The 21,237-nt window shown below is 35.0% G+C and overlaps 2 protein-coding genes across 4 annotated transcripts in view; both read right to left on the reverse strand.

Annotated features, from left to right (window-relative positions):
- Positions 1–21,237, reverse strand: part of LOC129002450 (protein phosphatase 1 regulatory subunit 16A-like) — a 121,354-nt gene that overhangs the window by 68,602 nt on the left and 31,515 nt on the right. For 2 of the 3 annotated variants that reach the window (XM_054430264.1, XM_054430262.1), the window contains exons 2-6: positions 9,356–9,596; positions 4,435–4,505; positions 1,691–1,836; positions 1,192–1,420; positions 339–464 (exon numbers count right to left, since the gene is read on the reverse strand). In XM_054430264.1, the coding sequence (XP_054286239.1) occupies positions 339–464; positions 1,192–1,420; positions 1,691–1,836; positions 4,435–4,505; positions 9,356–9,587 (804 nt within the window). In that variant the 5' untranslated portion in view covers positions 9,588–9,596. Of the gene's footprint in view, positions 1–338; positions 465–1,191; positions 1,421–1,690; positions 1,837–4,434; positions 4,506–9,355; positions 9,597–15,308; positions 15,426–21,237 lie in introns of those variants that run through there. The other variant, XM_054430263.1, reaches the window with a different exon arrangement.
- LOC129003623 (uncharacterized) lies at positions 19,050–19,982 on the reverse strand. Its single transcript, XM_054431921.1, has one exon. The coding sequence runs from the start codon at positions 19,980–19,982 to the stop codon at positions 19,050–19,052; it is 933 nt and encodes a 310-aa protein (XP_054287896.1).

The raw sequence follows: 21,237 nt of genomic DNA on the forward strand, positions 1-21,237 counted from the left end.
TCAGTAAAAATAGTACAGTTTTATTTTGATGAAGACATCCAAGACATCTAAAAGGAGATAAAATTGTGAGGTATACCCTAACCATGTAGTAAATAACCATGTTTCAGTTATTATATTATTTGTGATACCACTGGTTTACATTACATCGCAAAGTGAAGACGATGAGACAACTTAATAAAAGATCAACCAATTTTAATAATTGTGTTGTTGTCAAGAAGCAGAAAATAAATTCCCTACCTCCAAAACAACTAAAACCATTTCTTAGGGACTTACCAGTCTATCAATTACCAAAAGAGATACTAACCACTCAGCTACCCAGTGTAGTGTAAAGTACTCACATGTCCCCAACAAGCTGCTGCATGTACAGGCTGCCAGTCGTCATTATCTTTGACATCTGTACTGACGTGTTGGTCCAGCAGAAACTCTACCACTCTTAGGTAGCCGTTGGCAGCAGCTATGTGAAGCTGCAATAGAACAGATTGATAATCAGAAATAAATCCTTTAAAGTATAAAAAAATGTTGCAATCTTAACTGTTTGTTTAAATTTAAAACATACTTAGATACTTAAGCATTTAAAATCCATAAAATGTTCAGTAATTAAGCTACATTAATTTTTGTTATGGTGTTCCATCATCGTATGATCTTAAAATACAAATAGGCCTAGTCTTAAAATTTTCAAGTTTTTTGTGGATTTACAGTCAGGAAAAGCAAACAAGTAGCAAAAATGCAAAGCACCTCATAAGAATTCATCGAAACCAACTTCCAAAAGAGACACTGATCGTATATTTCATGGTGCCTTCCAACCTCTGCCAAGGACAGGTTAACCAATCATAAGTTAAACACCATGGCCGAGGGTTGATATTGGATTAAAATCCTCAACCAACGTCTTTTGGCTTGAGAGACAACACTTTAGACTACCCACCGATTTATCAGACCTGTCTACCTCAACAACTTAATCAAATCAAATCAAATCATCTTTATTCCATAGACACAAATTGTATATTGCAAAGTACAATAGTGTGTATGTAAGGCCCCGGTGACTTTGACTCCTAGGTTGCAGAACCTATGTCTGGTTATAGCTTTAGCCATAGCAACTGCTTTTACGTGGGAATGAAATTCTTAGTTTTATCCATAGTCGAATAGTCAATATAAAGATGATTACTATAATAACCTCATTATAAACATGCTCACCGGTGTTGCACCGTGATCATCATGCAGCTCTAGATCGGCTCCCGCCGCCGCCGCCTGCGTCAGGTCTGCCAACATCTGTGTCTCGGTGAGCGCTCGAGTCTCGTCAATCAGCTGTTGAGTCACTCCGCGCCTCGCCATCTCACTCTCTATGTGCTCGAGCGCAGCCTCATCTTCGCAAATATCATAGGCCATATTCCCGTCTGCGTTGACAGCTAACAGGTCTGCTCCACTAGAAAAATATAAAATCCATACCTAATGTTAAAAATACCTCAGCTATTTGCTTGTTATTCTTTCAATGTATTACCTTATTAAAATCAGGTGCGATTATTTGTAAAAAAAAAAAAAAATTATGACAGATTGAGACATACATGATGAGGGCAGATTTCACTTGTCATGGAGCTAGTCAGAAACTCGAGATTCCATTTAATAAAGTTTAGTTGTGACTGATAACAAGCTTAAAAGGATCTATAAGTAAAATCCTGACCATGAGAAATCTTACCTGGCTATGAGATATCTGACGAGATGTAGGTGTCCGCAGGTTGCTGCTGCGTGGAGAGGTGTCCATTTCTCACTGTCTTCTGCGTTGACGTTGGCTCCGTACTGCAGCAGTAACTTCATCATCTCCTCGTTGTCATCTATGCAGCACTACACAGCAAAACAACAAATATAACACTATTGAATTATAGTTACATCAGATAACTATATATTGACGAAATGCTACATTGGATCCATAACGTAAAAGAAATTTGTCTAGAATAAAATTTGTGCACAATTACTATTGAAGGAAACTTATTTCACATCACCATATTGGAAGTTCAAAATATTTTGGGACATCACAAAAAGGACTATATCAAATAGATAATAATGTAATAAAGAATTTAACAACAAATTTAATGCTTACACTGAGATGTTCCAAAATTATCCTCATTGTTTACTTTTGAATTTGTATACAAGTTGTTTATAAACCATGTGTTATGTATCCAAACACCTAGGCCTACTATTAGCTAAATTAATACCTCTAAATTATCACATGTTTACATACAGTAAAAGGGCAAAAGGTTTCACCTATTGTAAATTTCCATATTTCACATTCTCATCAAACACTGTCTTTTATTATTTAATAAGCTGAAATTTGTAATCGCTGGAAGTTATTTATACAGTTTGAATTATTTTACAAAATTTTTCTTCTCTTTCACTTTCAAAAATATAATTAAAATAGTCAATATAATACCAACCAATCTTAAGTAACAGTGAATAGTGAGTGACATCAAGAAACCAGTGATAACCAATTGTTACAACAGATGTATAAAATTTAACATCAAGATTTCAATTGCATAGTAAGTCATGAAGAAGCAAGAAAGGAATCTGATTTGAAAATTTTAATTGGTGATTTAACCAGTATTTAAACCTTAAGATCTATCTCAATTACTTAATACCTATCATGTCTACATCAAGAAATATTTTGTGGTGAAGACTACTATAAACTTTTGGGTGAGATCAAACTGCACTTGACTTAGGCCTACTTTCCTAAAATACTCACATTGCAAAATTTCTATTGACTTTTGCCGTTTTGAACTTTAACCTAAATTATCATTTTACTGAATTCAAAATTTGCACTTTCATCTTTTCAAAAGTGTATACCTAATTGAACTGTAACTTTTGATGAACATTAGGCTTATGCCTATCCAAAATCACATAAGCCTACTTTGAGCCGGCCCGATACTCCTAGAACCCTGAGATAAGAATTTAATCTAAATTTATAACCATATTTGTACAATTTGACAAATAAAAAGTTTATATGTTTTTATTATTGTAAACCCTGGACATTTATTTATTTACCAACACACATAGACTAATAAAGAACTTTACAACACTGACTTTTGGATACGGTAATACAAATCCTATCTGTTATGTACTTTTGTTAAATTTTTATTTTTCCCTTAGTTTTTGATACTGTGATAGTTGATGTTCCTTGCTACAGTTTACATTCAGTTAGGCTTTGTTAAAAAGTTGACCTACTCAACAGAAAGGAGTATTTGGTATCAGAGCACTCTATCGGAAGCTTAACTCAACTGCCAAAAGCTTTAACATGAATAAGAATAAGAATAAGAACTTTATTCAGCCAGAAAATATTTCATGCAAATAATACATTGGCACGTTAATTTTTATAAATAAAATAAATAATATTCAACAGAAGTCCTTAACAGTCCATTGTCTTGACATATACTCTTCTATAGAATAAAATGATCCTTTACATAGAAAATAATTTAGTTTAATTTTAAAATCCTTATCACTAAGCAGTCTTATATCTAATGGTAACTTATTGTACAACTTAATTGCAATCATCATTGGTCTTTTATCTGTCTTGGCTAGTCTTACTTTTGGCAAATTAATGTTATTACAAAAACGAGTATTATAACTGTGCACATCTTTTCTACAGTCTAATAAATGAATATTGGCTCTAATATAAAGTCTGGTATTTCTACTTCTACTAATAGTCCCCCTAAGTACTCAATCAAGGCATATTTTGATAGCCTTTTTACACTTGTATCACTACTCAACTTCGGGCATATCACTTATTAATAACATCTTTTAGTAAGTACAGTATTGCAATGACATTTTGGGTTACCTGTCAACAACAACTAAAAGCATCTACCCCTGTCATAATGGGCTACTATTTCAACTTCAACATTGCACTAACAAATTACAAGTATTGATAACACAATTTTAATATTTCTTTTTTTTGTATAAATATGTCACTGTCTATGTCAGAGATTTGATGCACACAGGCAATAAGAGCTAATCTATGATAAAGAAAAATTAATAAATTGTGATGAGCATGAAATTTTAGTTTAGAATGAAGCTAACCAACCATTCTTTTCCTTACTCAAAGATTTCAACGTAAATTGATTTTTTGTGTATATCAATGAAACAATTATTTATCTCAGATAGCAAATGACATATTCAGGGATGCAAAACATTAAAATTAATCTTGTCAACACTAAAGAGCAAAAATAAATCAACTTAATCAATAAACATGTTGCAAAAACCTGTCATTAAAATAATGCAATCAAATAAACATGAAAAGCGATCTCAGTTAATTGCCGGAAAGTAAAATGAAACTGATAACCGAATCACCTGTAATTGGATGACATGTTTCAACGTTTTAGAGCGAAATGTCAAAAGCAATAAAGAGTGATTGTTTGTTCAAGAGTGAAACAGTTTTAATTGTACAAATATTACCTGATGCAGAGCGGTCAGTCCATCCTCATTCGTTGAATCGGGACTGACTCCTTTTTCCAGTAGTCTTTCAACTACAACAGATAATTAAAATAAATTAATTTAGTATAAATTAATTAATTTACTAAACTAATTACTAAATAAAATCTAAAGTCTATTTTGGCCATGTTATCTTAGCTGTTAAATAACAAGAAATAAAGCAAAAAAACATTTACATTAAGATAAAGAAATAACCAGAAATTATTCTTTCATATTGATAGTAAATAATTTAAAAAATAAAAAAAAAATCAATGCCAGGTTTTATAAATAAAGCTATTATAAGACCATTGAATTTGGATACCGTTCTGCAAGTAGGTTTCTTATCCCAACCTATAATGTGGGGGTGGTTTTAGTGAGTTTGTGGAATCAGGTAAAGCTTCCGTGACCTTTATTTAGACTACATCTTTCTTTCTTATTTTACGGCATGTTTTTTAGCATGCACTTTACTCTCTTGATAAAAATACCATAGGACAATCAATAGTTTACACATAGTTCTTTTTATGTGGTTATAATCTCTTAAATCAAAAATGTTCAAAATGAATGAAAAATCAATTATATATTAATATAAATCTACAGCTAAATAATGACAGTCATTTTCTTGGTGAAACATTAAAAAAACTTGTCTCAAGATTTTACCTCAAATGTATTTAGGTAGCTCTGGCCAATAGCTAATGAGATCAAACTAACTTCACAGCTTCAGAAACTTGGTTTGCTAACTTTCAAGATTTAATTCCCGAATTCTTTGGGTCCAATGATATTATTAAAACTTACTTTGGCATTATACAAACTTTGGTGTGGTTGCAAACTTATTCTTTGCTAGTTCTAATTTCAAATGTAATTTTGCAAACTACTGTGTAGTATCATAGACAAAAAGAAATAAATATAGACTGTCAGCTGTGATGCGGTTAGCGTATATTCCGGCGCCGACCGCTAGGGGTAATGTTAAGGCGCACACTGCAGCAGCATCAAGCGCTAGCGACCGTTTCCATAACAACTTGGTAGTTGGGAGTAGTGTTGCCAACTTTGGAGGAATTCCCCGGAATTGGAGTTTACTGACTTATTTAATATTAAGCAATAAATTAATTTAAATGCCATCATTTATTGTATTTTTTTAACATATATTTGTTATACTTTTGTAGTTTTATTACAACTAGTGAACCTGTGCGGCTCAATGCCCCGCAAAATAACATATGAATTTAGAAAACAAATTCATCGTGTTATAAATTGACTCGACGTCGAAAATTAAATAGGCTACAGTAATAATAAAGGCTTAGAAGGTAAGCAGTCCAGCCATTTTCTAGCTGTATGTGTATTATATGATTATATTTAGTAAATTAATAAGTGTTCAAGTTCAAGTATGTTATAGGCAGCGAGCAAGGTTATAGGGTAGTTATATTTTAAAGATTTTTACAACACATTTAACAAAACATTTTATCGTATCAAACCAATAGGCCTATGTAGCATATTTTGAGGGTCATAAAAATGCTGCTTGAAGAAAACACACTTTTAAAAATAAACACTAAAAAAACAATATTTTTATCACACAAGCACTTCCATGAATACTACGATTTTAGTCTTAAAGTTACCTTCAGAAAGATTACCCTGGTCAGAGTTTTCCGTAACAAATATGCGTATCCTATTAAAAGATGTAACCTTACTGAAAACAACATATAATATAGTTGCTCATGACTGAAATTGGTCTGGGTAGAACCATGCTGCAAATGCCAAAGATAACAGAAATCAGCATCTTTCCATTTTAGGTAAGTTTAGGTAAGTTTGTTTCAGACGGATAAATTTTTATCCTCAAAATCAAAATATGTCCCCACTCACTTGTTCCAGTTAAGACTTTACATTCTATTAAGTTGTTAACCATTCTGATCACATGAAGCCTTTTGCCATTAATGAGGCCCTTTTTGATGTATTAATATTCCTCATCAATAAAAACACTGCCCCCTTTTATTAGTCTAATCTGTGTCTTGGCAATCCACTGACCTCTATATTTTAAAAAATCAGTTGGATTTTCTAGATGGGTGTCTCCGCCTTTGTCTGTTTTGGAGGACCCACTCTTCTTCCCCTTGGTATACTGACAATTAATTACCTGACTTGTCAAGTTCATGTAGTAATTCATTAATACTGTTAGTTTATAAAGAAAAATAGATAAAAGTTACTTGGCTTGGTTCTTTCATAACTGCAAACTCAAAATACACCCACAAGTAAAAAAGAATCAAGTTTGGTTAAAAAAACTATGTTTGTGTAACAACATTATTCACATGAAGTAGATGATTTGTTTGATTTGTCGATCAGCTGTTTAGTTTTAAATAAATTAATAATGTCAAAGATTTGTGATTTAAATACATAAATTATTATAGTAAATTTTTCTAAATCATGGTAACTTATCCTCCACTAAATTTTACTATTCCCAGCATCAAAATAAAGTAGTAAGATCCATTATGGGTAAACTTTAAAGTACACCATCCTAGATTGAAATGTAGTATGTATACATTAAGAGTCATAATACACAGCAATTATTATGTAGTAGACTTTGACAATTTTCAAGTAACAAACATGTGTTTCTGTAAATAAAAATTATCTCCCATGTTATCCTTATGGAGAAATTCGAAACTTTAAAGGGCCCCAGGGCCTCACTCTCTAATTATTTCCCTAAAAAGAAAGTTTCCTGCACAACTTCACGTTACGCTCTTTACAATGACACCAAAAACATGTCAATCGGTTCAGTAGTTTCGGAGGAGTAGTTGTCACAAAAAAAGTCGGGGAAAACGGGAAAGTCAGGTATTAGTTTTAACCCTCCCAGTGTTACTTGACGAAAATTCGACAAGCAGCACACTTTGTGTAGTGTTACTTGTCGATTTTTCGACACGCAGACATCGTTTACGGCGAAGGCTCTATGACTGACTGAATCGGATTGAACTGGATCGAGTTAGGTATCGTTCTTTCCGTAATATTCTAAGCTTTCTCCAGAGGTCTGTCTCAGCGCTGTATGTTCTCTGAGCCGATCGTAATTGTAGCAGACAGCTGACGTGCGTGTATTTGTAAACAGCCAGGTTACCCTCGGACCGATGACTGATGTGTTTTATTACGTTTATCATTGTTTTAGTGTTAAAAATCAAAAGTAGTGATATACGTGGTGCATTATAAGAAGATTTAAGTGGTTTTGAAGTGCTGGTTGATGATCCTGAAGAAGTAGGTAGTGATATTGATGTAAATTATCAGCCAGATTCCTAGCTATGGTTAGGCTATGCATTCTTAGCTAAACGCTATGTACTGAAATCTGTTTTTTGCCCATAACTTATTTATTTGCAAATCTACTTCCTTATATTAATATATATTTGTAATCCTCATAAAATTTAGAACAAAGTGGCTATTTTCAAATATTTATAGGCCTATAATTTATACAATTTCATTGAGCGCAAACTTATTTTTTTTCAATTTTTCCAAAATAATTTTTTTTTTACCAAAATAAATTTTTTGAAACAAATTATTCCTTATGTTTTATGTATGATATTGAAGCCCATGATTTTCCAAATAAAATGGTAGCCTATATAGAACATTAGAATTAACATTGTTTTAAGCTTCTCAGATCCGTTTTAATAAAACCTTGCAAATGCGCCAAAAATAGGTGGACATTAAGGCCTAAACTATGGACACTTGGAGGGTTAAATTTATAATATGGTCTTGAAAAGTTGGAATATAGTCTTTATTTTGATATCAAAGTCGGGAAATTTAATGATTTTACCGTGATCGTGCTAGACAACGATCACGTTTCCGTGACGGCGCAAGACGATGATGGTGTCTACTTGACCGCGGGAGATGTTCTTAAACCGCGACCGTGCTGGACGACGTTTTTGTGGCCGCGGTAAAAAATGATCTTTTCTACGATCGCGCAAGATGATAATGTCTACACGGCCGCTGAAGATGTTAACAATTTTGCCGCAATCGTGGACGACGATGACGTTTCGGGACCACGGCGTTCAATGATGATGTCTACACAGCCGCGGAGGATGTTCATGATTTTGACACAATTGCAGAAGACGATACTAGCGATATAGTAAGCATTTCGTTTGCAAGAGTGGTAGTGCTGGTAACAGCTGGCAAGTAGTCGACAATGAAACCGAATAGAATACCGATAACCGATATCGAACGGCAATAACGCTATAGCGGCAGATCACAAAACCTTTCTTTGACAGTCTATATTTACTCTATTGTCTATGGTAGTATTACGTAAGGGGTAATCGAGTACAGTATATGAGTGAACTGTATTGATAACATTTATTGGTAGGCACTAAATCGCAAACTTATGACATAGCTGCCATGGATTTAAGGTATGTCACAATACCTATACTGTTGTGGCCCAGTTAACCTGATTTTGTTTTATATCTTTCTCTTACAATTTCCCTTATAATTTCTATCTCCTACATCCTGTTTTTTTGCCTACCACTTAATTTTTTACGATTTCTCCATTTGTTTCTCTTGCTTCCTAATAGCCTCTCCCTACCTCCTCATTTTTTCCACCTACCTCCTTATTTCTTCCACCTAGGCTACCTCATCTAGTCTTCCTCCTAACTCCTCATTTCTTTGTCCCACCTCCCCCTTTCTTTGGCCTACCTCTTAATTTCTTCCTCCTACTTTATCATATCTCCTGACTCTTAATTTCTTCTTCCCTATTTCACATTCCTTCCACCTACTTCCTCATTTCTTCCTCCTAGCTCCCTCATTTCTTCCTCCTATCTCCTCATTTCTTCCTCCTACCTTCTCATATCTTCCTTTTAACTCCTCATTTCCTTCTCGTACCTCCTTATTTCTTCCTCCTAATCCCTCATTTCTTTCTCCCACCTCATTTCCACACACCCACTACACTGCTACCAACCTTCTGCAATGTCGTTCCTGCTAGCCGCCTCCAGAAGCATGACACTGTCACTGAAGCGTATGCGTCTGTGGTTGGTCCGCTCACGCCGATGTCTCCCTCGCTCCCACTCTCGTTCCCGCGCCGCCCACAGCTTGAGCTGAGTAGTGCGCCGGCGCCGAGCCAACGCCAGCCGCTCCCCGGTAGTCATGTGCTCCACCTGGGTCATCTCTGACACCAGCTCGCAGTGCTCCATCCTGCTTCTCTGTAACATATATGGAATAAAATTATAGCAAAACCTCAATATTAAGGTGATATTTTGTTATTGTCTACACCAGTAGAAAGAAATTGCGTTCATTTGGGAAAATAAATATTAAGTGATTGCCCAAAAAGCATCCTACTGAAACATGTTTATACATGGCTGTCTCTCCAAGGGCCTTACTGTTCGATAATTAGGTTGAAGAGATTAATTCCAAGTGAAAGAAGATAAAGAAAGAATAATATTCTGGTAAAAACCATTAAAATGTAGGTTGTTCCAGAATCAGTAGTCCAAAGCTCTGGGTGGAAAGATAGTTAATGTTGTAAATGAAGAAGTTCTCTTTTGGTTTAACTTCAGCAGTCACATATTTTTAACTAACTTTGGTGATTATATGTGAAGAGATTTAATAAAAAATGAAAATACATTTGATTTTCAAAGAATTTCCAAAAGTTTTTTTAAATATTTCTATCAGATAAACAATTTTGTTTTTTGATTTAAATTGTTACGAGTAAAGCCTTGACGGCTTGTGCTAGTTGTCATATAAAACTAGCTTATATTATTTAACACGTTCAGTCCGAAGTGTACCACCGGTGGTACACGTCGGAATTTAGGGACTGATTAAAAATACGATACCAGATATAGTAACTTAACCAAAAAGACAAAACTAAATTAACACGTAATATTAATAGGATTAAAAAAAATCTTTTGATATTGTCTTGTTTGCACTGAAACTTTGTTATAAGTGTGAAATTACGTAGTTTTATGAGTGTACCACTGATGGCGCACGTCGACCGGGGCGTATTTGGGAGTTCCTGCCAGTCGACGTGCGTCACGTGCGCCACATGCTCTACTTGCGGATGGCACGAGTTGACCAAGCTGGAGGGACCTGTCAGAAAAAATAGGAAAAGATGTGTTTTTTGATACAAGGACATGGCAAAAGAAAAAGGTACCGAAACAGCTAGGAAGCTAGCAAAGAGTAGTTACTTTCTGCAATGAATGCGAAGGAAACCCATTTATGTGTATACAATGTTTTAATAAGAACCACTAAGGACTAAAGACATGGACTTAATGTGTTTCAAATTGTAAATCAATTATTTACAGGGTGTATACTATTTTATTAGAGTGAAATTCCAGGTTTTTTCCAGGTTTTTTCCTGGTTTTTCGAAGTTTTTCCAGGTTCCCACGTATTTTTTTGGTTCCACTTAAACTATAATCAATTTAAGACTTGCAGCCTAAGTATACAATATAAACTTGCATTAAATTTGTTTCAAAGTCCAGTGAGCTAGTGTTGAAAAAGTAATAATCCTTATTATAGTAATAATTTTCATTATCATCATTACTTAAAAGTCCACAGAAACATCGTCTCTCTCGATAGCAGCAAAATCATGAATATTATCTTCACTTTTTATGAACGCATTATCAACGGCGGCTAAATCCTGAATATTTCCTTCGGTCGTGTGGTCGCTTCCCACGGTGACGTAAACATCATCACAGTCTTACGTTACCATAGAAAAATCCTGGACATCTTCCGCGGTATGTATACATGATCGCCGTCTCTCGCGATCACGGAAACGTAATCATCGTCATCCACGATCGCGGCAAAATCACGAAAATCTTCCGCGGCCGTGTGGACATCATCATTGACTCCCACGGTCACGTAAACGTCATCGTCATCGACCGCGATCACGGCAAAATAACGAAAATGTTCCGAGTTCGTGTAGACACCATCATTGACTCCCGCGGTCACGGGAACGTCATCGTTGTCGTGCGCGATCTCGGCAAAATCATGAATGTTTCCCGCGGCAGTGTAAACATCATCGTTGATCCTGCGGTCACGTAAACGTCATCGTCGTTGTCCGCGATCGTGGCTAAATCATGAACATCTGCAGCCGTGTAGACAAAATCATCGTCGTCTTTCGCGGTCACGGCAAATCACGAATATATTCCGCGGCCGTGTGGACATCATCATAGCCTCCCGCAGTCACGGAAACGTCATCGTCGTCATCGTCCGCGATCTCGGTAAAATCATGAATATTTCCCGCGGCCGTGTCTACATCATCGTCGTCTCCCGCGGTCACGGAAACGTCATCGTCGTTTCCCACGGTCACGGAAACATCATCGTCGTCGGCCGCAATCACGGCAAAATCATGAGCATATCACGCGTCCGTGTAGAAATCATCATCGTCGTCTTTCGCGGACACTGCAAATCACGAAAATCTTCCGCGGCCGTGTAGACATCATTATTGCCTCTCGCAGATATGAAAACGTCATCGCCGTCGTCCACGATCTCGGCAAAATCATAAACATCTGCGGCCGCGTAGTTATAATCATCGTCGTCTCCCGCGGTCACGGAAACGTCATCGTCGTCGTCCGCAGTCACGGAAACGTCATCGTCGTCGTCCGCGACCTCGGCAAAATCATGAATATTTCCCGCGGCCGTGTAGACATCATCATTGCCTCTCGCAGATATGAAAACGTCATCGCCGTCGTCCGCGATCTCGGCAAAATCATAAACATCTGCGGCCGCGTAGACATAATCATCGTCGTCTCCCGCGGTCACGGAAACGTCATCGTCGTCGTCCGCGGTCACGGAAACGTCATCGTCGTCGTCCGCGATCTCGGCAAAATCATGAATATTTCCCGCGGCCGTGTAGACATCATCATTGCCTCTCGCAGATATGAAAACGTCATCGCTGTCGTCCGCGATCTCGGCAAAATCATAAACATCTGCGGCCGCGTAGACATAATCATCGTCGTCTCCCGCGGTCACGGAAACGTCATCGTCGTCGTCCGCGGTCACGGAAACGTCATCGTCGTCTCCCACGGTCACGGAAACGTCATCGTCGTCTCCCGCGGTCACGGAAACGTCATCGTAGTCTCCCGCGGTCACGGAAACGTCATCGTCGTAGGTCGCAATCGCGGCAAAATCATGAGTATTTCACGTGGCCGTGTAAAAATCATCGTTGATCCCGCGGTCACGGAAACGTCATCGTCGTCTCCCGCGGTCACGGAAACGTCATCGTCGTCTCCCGCGGTCACGGAAACGTCATCGTCGTCTCCCGCGGTCACGGAAACGTCATCGTCGTCGCCCGCAATCGCGGCAAGACGCATTTTACGACTACAATCTTCTACCGGGGCTAAAATAAAAATCCCGGATTCGGTCCAAAAATCCCGGCTTTTTCCCGGTTTTTTCCAGGTCCCTTCAAATTCAAGGTTATTTCCCGGTTCTCCCGGTTTTCCCGGTTGGTATACACCCTGTGTTACATTCATGGCATTTTACTTTTCTTATTGTAACTCATAACAATAAACAAGCAATCTTTTTATAATAACTAGCCTACATTAGGAAACAATATTTTACATTTTTACACAATTTGGCTAATACTGAAGCATTTTTGTATTCAATAAAACTTGTTCTCATTAAATTAATTTGTTATTTATTTCCTTATTAAACATTAGGTATAATATAAGGTAAAAATGTAAGTGTAATAAAGTTCTAAGAAACGGGTCTATTTTTCAAAGTATGGTTTGGTAAAAAAAAATTGCACGTGCGCCACAGGTGGCCACAATGTGTTTTTATAAACCTAAACTACGAATACACAGTTTATATATCTCAGAAAAGCTCCGAACACACTTCTAAAAAGCATCAAATCAAATGGAAACAATGCGCCACCGGTGGCACACGTCGGAGTTTTGGTAAGTTCCTAACTAATTTCCGTCGGGCTGAACGTGTTAAATGACAAAAATTAAGCATGGAATATTTTTATGCATTACGATATATATTTTCATTAAGTACTGATTTTGAATTTTCCTTTAAAACATACTAGAACCCTCAGAATAACCAACAAAGTCAATTAAAACATTGTATAATCCGTAACAAATAAACTTATTAATAAGCAACTACAAAATAAGGGATTGTTAAAACTAATACTTGCAGAAATTCTTAAAATATACCTTCCTCAACATTGAGAAGAACAACACTTGAACATTGCGCTGTGATATCACGTTATCTGATCTGACTTACGGATTATGGATGGGAGTTGTTCAATACAAAATCAATATAAGCACAGATAAATATGACAATGAAGCATTATAGTCGATAACAGAACCAGAACTAATTGATTCCTTATTAAATACAACAAGAATGTTTAAAAATGTAGTAAATGTTTTTCTCACATTTTCTATAGCACAGTGGCAAGTGATTTTGGTCATTGGTATAGCAATCCTCCCCCTTTAGTTTTCTTTATTTACAATTTTCTAATTTGGTGAACATGGCTTTTCCATATACACCCGTCTTCGATCTAACCAGGTAGATAACATTTCCCATTTGTTTCTCAATTTTCCCAACCGTCCATGATCAAAACGATTAAGTGACACACAGGTGTGGTTTCATTACTTAGGTTGGAATATATTGTTTAGTGAAATTAATGTAGGTTGAAATTTCAAAATTTGTAATAGTGACATAGACATAAAAAAAAAAAAAATTATAATGAAATTTTAAAAAGTTTTGAATTGTAAACAATTAGGTACTGAAATTGTTGATAACACAACAGTTGAGATACTTTTCAGGATGGTAAAAATGTGGACCTAATTGATCATTTACATAAGATTTGAGTAAGGAAAGGTTTGATATAACCATGTTACTTTTGACATCTTAAATACATATATTAAAAAAGCATGTTAAATATGTTTAATACACCATCTTTATTTAATTAATAATAATTTATAAATAACAATTTTTTTTTAAATACAACGTTTTTAAACAGACTAATAATTCAAAAATAATTTATAAATATGTGGAGAGAATAAATACTAGTGAGATTTAAAATGGACAAATATTAACATGCAAATGTGAATCATTGCCCAAAACACACTTGTAATATGTTTCTCTTGTTACAATTTTGATATTATTTAGACAAAAATATTATTTTACCCACAAAGAAACATTACCAAAGAACCATAAGGGCAGAAGGAACTAAGCAAGAGGAAGTCTATCAGCTGTTATGGTTAGACTGGAACTCAAGGTCATACAACATCAGGTATTGTACACATCCTACCACTGGATTGAAATAGAAACATTTTGCTAATGAAATTGAAGTTAAGTTGTTAAAATATTCAAGCGCTTTTCCCTGACATTCGGATTAGATGAGAAATGTTGTTGACTTAAAAACCGACGGAAAGGTTGACGGAAGTTTTGTCTCTGAATATTCTAGGACTAGTTTTGTAATTAAAATGTACTTTGTAATAAAATTGTTTTGTAAAACAACACTTTAAAGGTTGCTTTTATATATTTTTAATTATTTTTGAAATGTATACAAATGTCTAAATTTTAATTGAAACATTGTGGGGCAAAATTCAAAACATATTTATTACACTTTAAGTTCTAAATGAGTGAAATTAACTTACTTAATAATGTATTCTTTTTCATAGCCACTATAATTGTTTTTCAATAATCAATGGCACGTAAAAAATATTTACTGTGTTTAAATAATTTAACTCTATTCAATATAATTATGTGACTTATACCAACTATTTTTTTTTTTTTTATTTACAAACATTTGCTTGGATCTTAAAAGACAAATAAATCATAAAATATCATCACAACATAACTGAATTAAAAAAAAATAGTATTAGGCCTATATATATTTTATAAAAAACATACACATTACGTCATTTCTAAAACACAACAAAATTACAAAATCATCACTGACAAAAACGAACCTGGACAATTTGAAACGTAAACAACTACATCCTGGAACCACTAATCACTTTGGTCACAACACTTCACTAGAACATCAGTGCAGTGCAGGGACAGTTAACAGTAAAGTACACATGGACTGGGACTGAACTGGCTGACTGGCCATGAATGACCCCCCCCCCCCCCTCATTCCCACCATAGAGGATGGAGACACAAACTTGTTCTCTTTCCTCTCTCTCATACTTGCATTAACAGTGTATCCTTTTCCTTATGACTGGATGTTTCATTAGGGCAATAAGCCGTAATAAAGAACAAAAATCGGTCGTAAAATTGTCTTATTAAATTTGAATAATGAATAATGAATAATGAAGTTTATTTCCCACAAAAAACCACAATATAACAATACATGAGATGTAGAGAAATAGAACTGGCTACTTGATCCAGTAGTGTAACCAGTTTGCTTAAACTAACTTATCGGCTAACATGACGTTGTAATTTATGGTCTAGCATCTGTTATAAAACATTGAATTCCGCCTGAACTGTGCATCTGATGGACAAAAACAAGAACTGTTTTAATAAAGAATGAAAGTTATTACAACAGGATATTATTGATATAATTTATGTCCTGCTGAGAAGAAAGCCAAATTATCGTTGCTTTGCTAAAATGCTTTAAATTCAAACTATTCTTTATTTGAAGTGGTAGATAATTATAGTATTTTGGACCTAGATATTGAAAAGAGTGACGAAAAATAGCTTTATTTACTTTGGGTAGTTTCAGAGTATTATTGGTAATGCTTCTTGTTATGTATGTGTGTGTAATATTTGGTATGACGTTAACTCTGTTTCCACTTCGAACAAAAAACAGTCTAAGAACTTTGAAAACAAAAAGGTGCTGTATGGGAAAAATTTTTAACTGTTGGTAGAGTGGAAATGAACTTGTTCTTTTAGGTTGTTTCAAAATTATCCGCATAAAAAAGTTTTGTGTTGTTCTTAATCTATTTATCAAGGTTTTATAAGTTCCTCCCCAGCATGGCAAGGCATATTGCAATCTTGAGTTGATTAGTGCAAAGTATAATGTTCTCAAAAGTGATTCGTTACAAAAATTTCTTAAAAAATAAAATTTTCTTATTTGTGTTCGTATCTTAGCATGTAGATTTAATATATGAGGTTCGAAGGTGACTTTTTCATCGAGTAGAACTCCTAAATATTTTATAGATTTTACTTTTTCTAACGGCTGGCAATTACATAGTTGTGGACTGCAATTTGAGGAGTGAAAAATTAAAGGAGATGGCAATTCAAAACCGGTTGAGTGGAAATTAACAAATTTGGTTTTGTTTACATTTACCTGCATTCTATTGATCAAACACCAATTTCTTAAAAGTAAAAGATCATCGTTTATTAAATTTTCCATCAACATCAAATCGTTTTGTGTGTAAAAAAGAGCAATGTCATCAGCAAAAGCAAAGATATTTCCGTTAAAAGGTAGATTTAATAAATCGTTGATGAACACTAAAAATAAAATACCTGAGGTCGTTGACCCTTGGGGCACACCCGTTTGTACAATGAGAGGATTACTGTAGTCATTGTTTATTTTTACTTGTTGCCTCCTATTTGTGATGAAACTCTTAAACCACTCAAAAGCTGTACCTCTTATTCCTACGTTTTGCAATTTATTTAAAAGAATGTTGTGATTTACCATGTCAAAAGCTTTTTTAAAATCAATAAATAGACCTGTTGTTTTCAGTTTTGAGTTTAATCCTTGGAAGATGTGATCGGTTACTGCCAATAAAGCACTTTCTGTTGACCTGCCTTTAATAAAACCAAACTGCTTATTACTGAAAAAATGTGTTTTATTTAAAAAATTTTCAATTCTAATCATCATGAGCTTCTCGAGTATTTTAGAAAAAACTGAAAGTAAGCTAATGGGTCTGAGATTTTCTAAATTAAAAGAATTATTTTTTTTCAAAATGGGTACAACTAAACTTAATTTGAGTGTCTCTGGAAAAATACCTTTGTTGAAACTCATATTAAATATGTATTCTAAAACAAGAGATATTTCGTCAATTATATGTTTAAGTAAACTAACACTGATGCCATCAAAGCCAGTAGATTTTTTGTTCTTTAAATTACTAACAACTGACTTTATTTCCTGCACTGTAGTTGGTGCTATAAAAAACGTTTGTGGACAGATGTACATAGGAGGTAGAATTGCTGCAGGGAAAGTGATTGGTTGTCCAGCCTGTATTGAGACAAGGTGGTTGTTTATTTCCTGGGCGATAAGGCCAGGCTCTGTTATCAGTGTCCCATCGTTTAGCTCAATCCTATCAATGTTCTTATCTTTTACATTTCCAGTCAAGTTATTAATGATTTTCCATTGTTGGGCAATATTACCATTACATTCTTGAAGTTTATTTGAATAATATAAGTTTTTTGCTGTGTCAATGTCAACTTTTAAATTGTCTGTAAATCTTTTGAAATAGGTGTTGAAAGCAGTGTCATATGGTCTTTTTTTGGAAAGTATATAAAGCTTTCTTCTCCTTTTTATTCGATTAAAAATGTTTTTTGTAATCCAAGGACTCGATAACTTTGCTTTCCTCAGTTTAGAGTCAACATGAACAGTTTTTTTACTAGTATTAACAACGTTCATTAATTTTTCATAAAAAATACTAAAACAATTGTTTACATCTAATTCAGAATAAATATCTTCCCAGTTAGTATTCTTAAGCTTAGTTTTTACAAGATCAAAATCAAGTATTTGTTTCTTAAGGTTTATGTTATCATCACATGTGTTAACAGTTTTTGTATTGGACAAATATCTAAATTTAAGACCTAGAACACAATGGTCAGTGATACCTAAATCGAATACTCCACTGGAAAACTGTTGCATATATCTATTTCTTACAAACATGTGATCTATTAATGTTTTTGTAAAGTGAGTAATTCTAGTAGGAGAGTTAACTATGGATATAAACCCATTATTGTTTAGGACACTATTGTAGCTTTCAGATATAGCACTTTCCTCCAAAAGATTAATATTTATGTCACCAATATATATTGCATTATTTTTTATTTCTAACATCAGCTGAGATAAATCTATTAAAAATGAGTTTTCTGGAATTTTTTGTAATCTGTACAGGCATACTAGCTTAAAATACACTTGGTTCATTTTTATATCCAGCAATAAGATATCAGCTGATCTTGGGTTAAAAGACAACTTTACATCCTTACTTTCTATTGATTTGTCAACAAAACACAAAACACCTCCAGCTCTGTATTCATCGTTGCATGAGGTAAAAAGGCTATATCCTGGTATGCTATATAAATTTGCTTCATTACTGTCAATCCAAATTTCACTAAGGACAATGAAATGTATTTTGTGTTTTATACTACTTATTTCAGCAATGAAGCTATTGAAATTTTTTCTCAAGCTCCTTATATTAGTATATATTAAATTAAATTCTTTTGTAGCGTTCCCAGGCAAAAAGAAATCCTGTATTTCAGATTGAGAATTGTGTTTCAGTATGTGATGATTCATTTAAACAGTATGCATTTTTAACTCTAAAAATAAATTGTTTATATGTACGGTTTTATAAAGATAAACAACTGTCATACTCCTTGATGACAGAGAAGTAAATAGAACCTGAGATAAAAATAAACATTTCATAGAATATATAAACATAATAACAATAAAGAGATAACAAACATTATATATATATTTTTTATTGGACAAAAATAGTGTAGGTTGACTCATGTTGACTTACATGTTATTTAAGTTTCTCAAGTTCCTCGTAGGTGTCCACTCTGAGGCAGCGATCATTGACACACTTCCGTACGAAGAATTTACCTTCTCTGCACCACGCATACTTGTATCCGACTTCTTTACACTTTTCTTTAAGCTTTGACAGAAATTGTTTATTTTCTGGAGAGAGGTGTTCGTTGACGTAGACGCTCCGGGCTGGGAAGGCTGCATGGATTTCTTTGGCTGTCATCGTCTTCTTCTCCCTAAAACTTTTCAGCAAGGTTTCACGAGATGTCCTCCTGGAGAACTGGACGATAAGTGGCTGCGTGCGTTCTTTTTTGAAGGATGGAACACGGTGTGCAATCGATATGTCACCTTCCTGGATGTCGATTCCCAGAGCAGCTCCAACATCTTTTACCAACTTAACCACATCTTCATTTGGAGTTTGAGGGATCCCGCTTATCTCAACGTTGTTTTTCCTGGAATATTGTTCCAGTGAGCGGACTCTGTCTTTCAAAGAGGTCACTTCCACAGTAAGGGTTGCATTTTCTTTGCGGAGATCATCATTTTCCTTCTTCAATGTAGCTAGTTCTCCTTTTATTTCCGTCATTAGTTTGTTTGAATCATCCATCATGTTTGATACAAAATTTAAAGATTCCTTAAGTTCACTTATATCGTTTCTAGTAGATTTCAACTCCATGAAGACCTTTTGTTTGAAATCTTCCAGTGCTTGTAACAGCTCTTTCGTGCCATCCGCACTAACCTCCGACGTAGCTGATAGTGAAGGACGACACTTTTTGCATTTCCAGTCTCGTAGAGATCGCGTCTTAGCACCAACCAGATCATCTTGAGCACAGCGAGAATGGAAGAAATTACCACAAACACCGGTACACTTGATCTTCTGTTCACTTTCACTGTTCTCGATCGATACACCACAGATGCCACAGTTCGACGACATAATTAAGTAAAAATTGTTTTCATTAATAGCTCAATAGACACGTATAAATAGTAAAACACTGTCTAGGTTAAATGGCGTGTCGCGTCCAGTAGACCTGTACACGACGGGAGCAATGTAGATAACGTCTTATCAGCTCGGCGGACTGAGCTAGACTCCGAGCGACTCCGAGCAGTTAGTCGAATTTGTAAACACCATTTTAAAAACTTGTAGGTGTACAGTAAAACTGAATAAATTCTGCTAAGAAATTAAAATGTCCTACTGAGGGAATTTTAAACCAAATATGAATGATGGGGTTAATAGAGTGAGATGTCTTGTGTTGCATTGAAGAACTATACCAAGACATTTTTTTAGCTAGAACTGTTTGTTACTCATACATATTTAAAAATTCACCATAATTATTTTTTATATTTTTATAATTGATTATACGCAAATTAAGTTAGTCATAATGACTGAACCTACAGAGGCTTTTAGCCTATGTAGGATTATTTCCTGAATAATATTTGTTATATTTTGTGTTTTTTCTACGCCAATGGCATTTTCACACTTTGAAAGGGAACGGGCCAAATCCTGGTCTTGTTACTATCTAATTGTCTGTAGATACTTTCCGTTAAAATCGTAGTTGCCTATGTTTGTAAACTATTTATGTCTCAGTGTAACTTGAAACTAAAATACATACACATATATAATGTTGTGCACCTATCAAGGTAAAGAGGGTTTTGTTCCACTATGTATGTATGTGTTATTTGTTTTCCTTTACTTCATTTTGTAAATAAACCATGTTTTGATTTTATTTATCAAAAACTCAAAGATTATGGACGGATGGGAAAGGTAAATGACGACTTTTCTCTGAAAATGGTTGTATTTTCACCACAACATTTCTTACTTTCCTTTCTCAGAAACAAGGAAAAACACTGGGTCAGTTTAGTTCCCATCGTTGTACACTAGAGCGGCTTCAGACCGTGACATTAACATAGACTACACGGTTCCACATTCAGGCAAACGGTTCCCTAGCCGGGGTATCCTGACCCCAGAGAATCAATCAGCCAGGAATGTCTATGCTCTCACTCTCAGCGACCTACATACAGGTGGAGGCTGACCTTAGGATGAAACATCCAGGAAGTTTGGAAGATACGCAGCAGCCTTCGATATGTTACAGAAGTTGATTAAATCCTTGCAATTTACAGTGTGACAATATATACTGTGTTACTTTCTCAGTGTTTTACATGTTCTTAAGAGTGTTAAACAAATTCTGTAC

Source organism: Macrosteles quadrilineatus, unplaced genomic scaffold (assembly GCF_028750875.1).
Source record: "Macrosteles quadrilineatus isolate MER2022 unplaced genomic scaffold, UCM_ALF_1.0 Scaffold_9__3_contigs__length_116548681, whole genome shotgun sequence".
NCBI classification, from domain to species: domain Eukaryota; kingdom Metazoa; phylum Arthropoda; class Insecta; order Hemiptera; family Cicadellidae; genus Macrosteles; species Macrosteles quadrilineatus.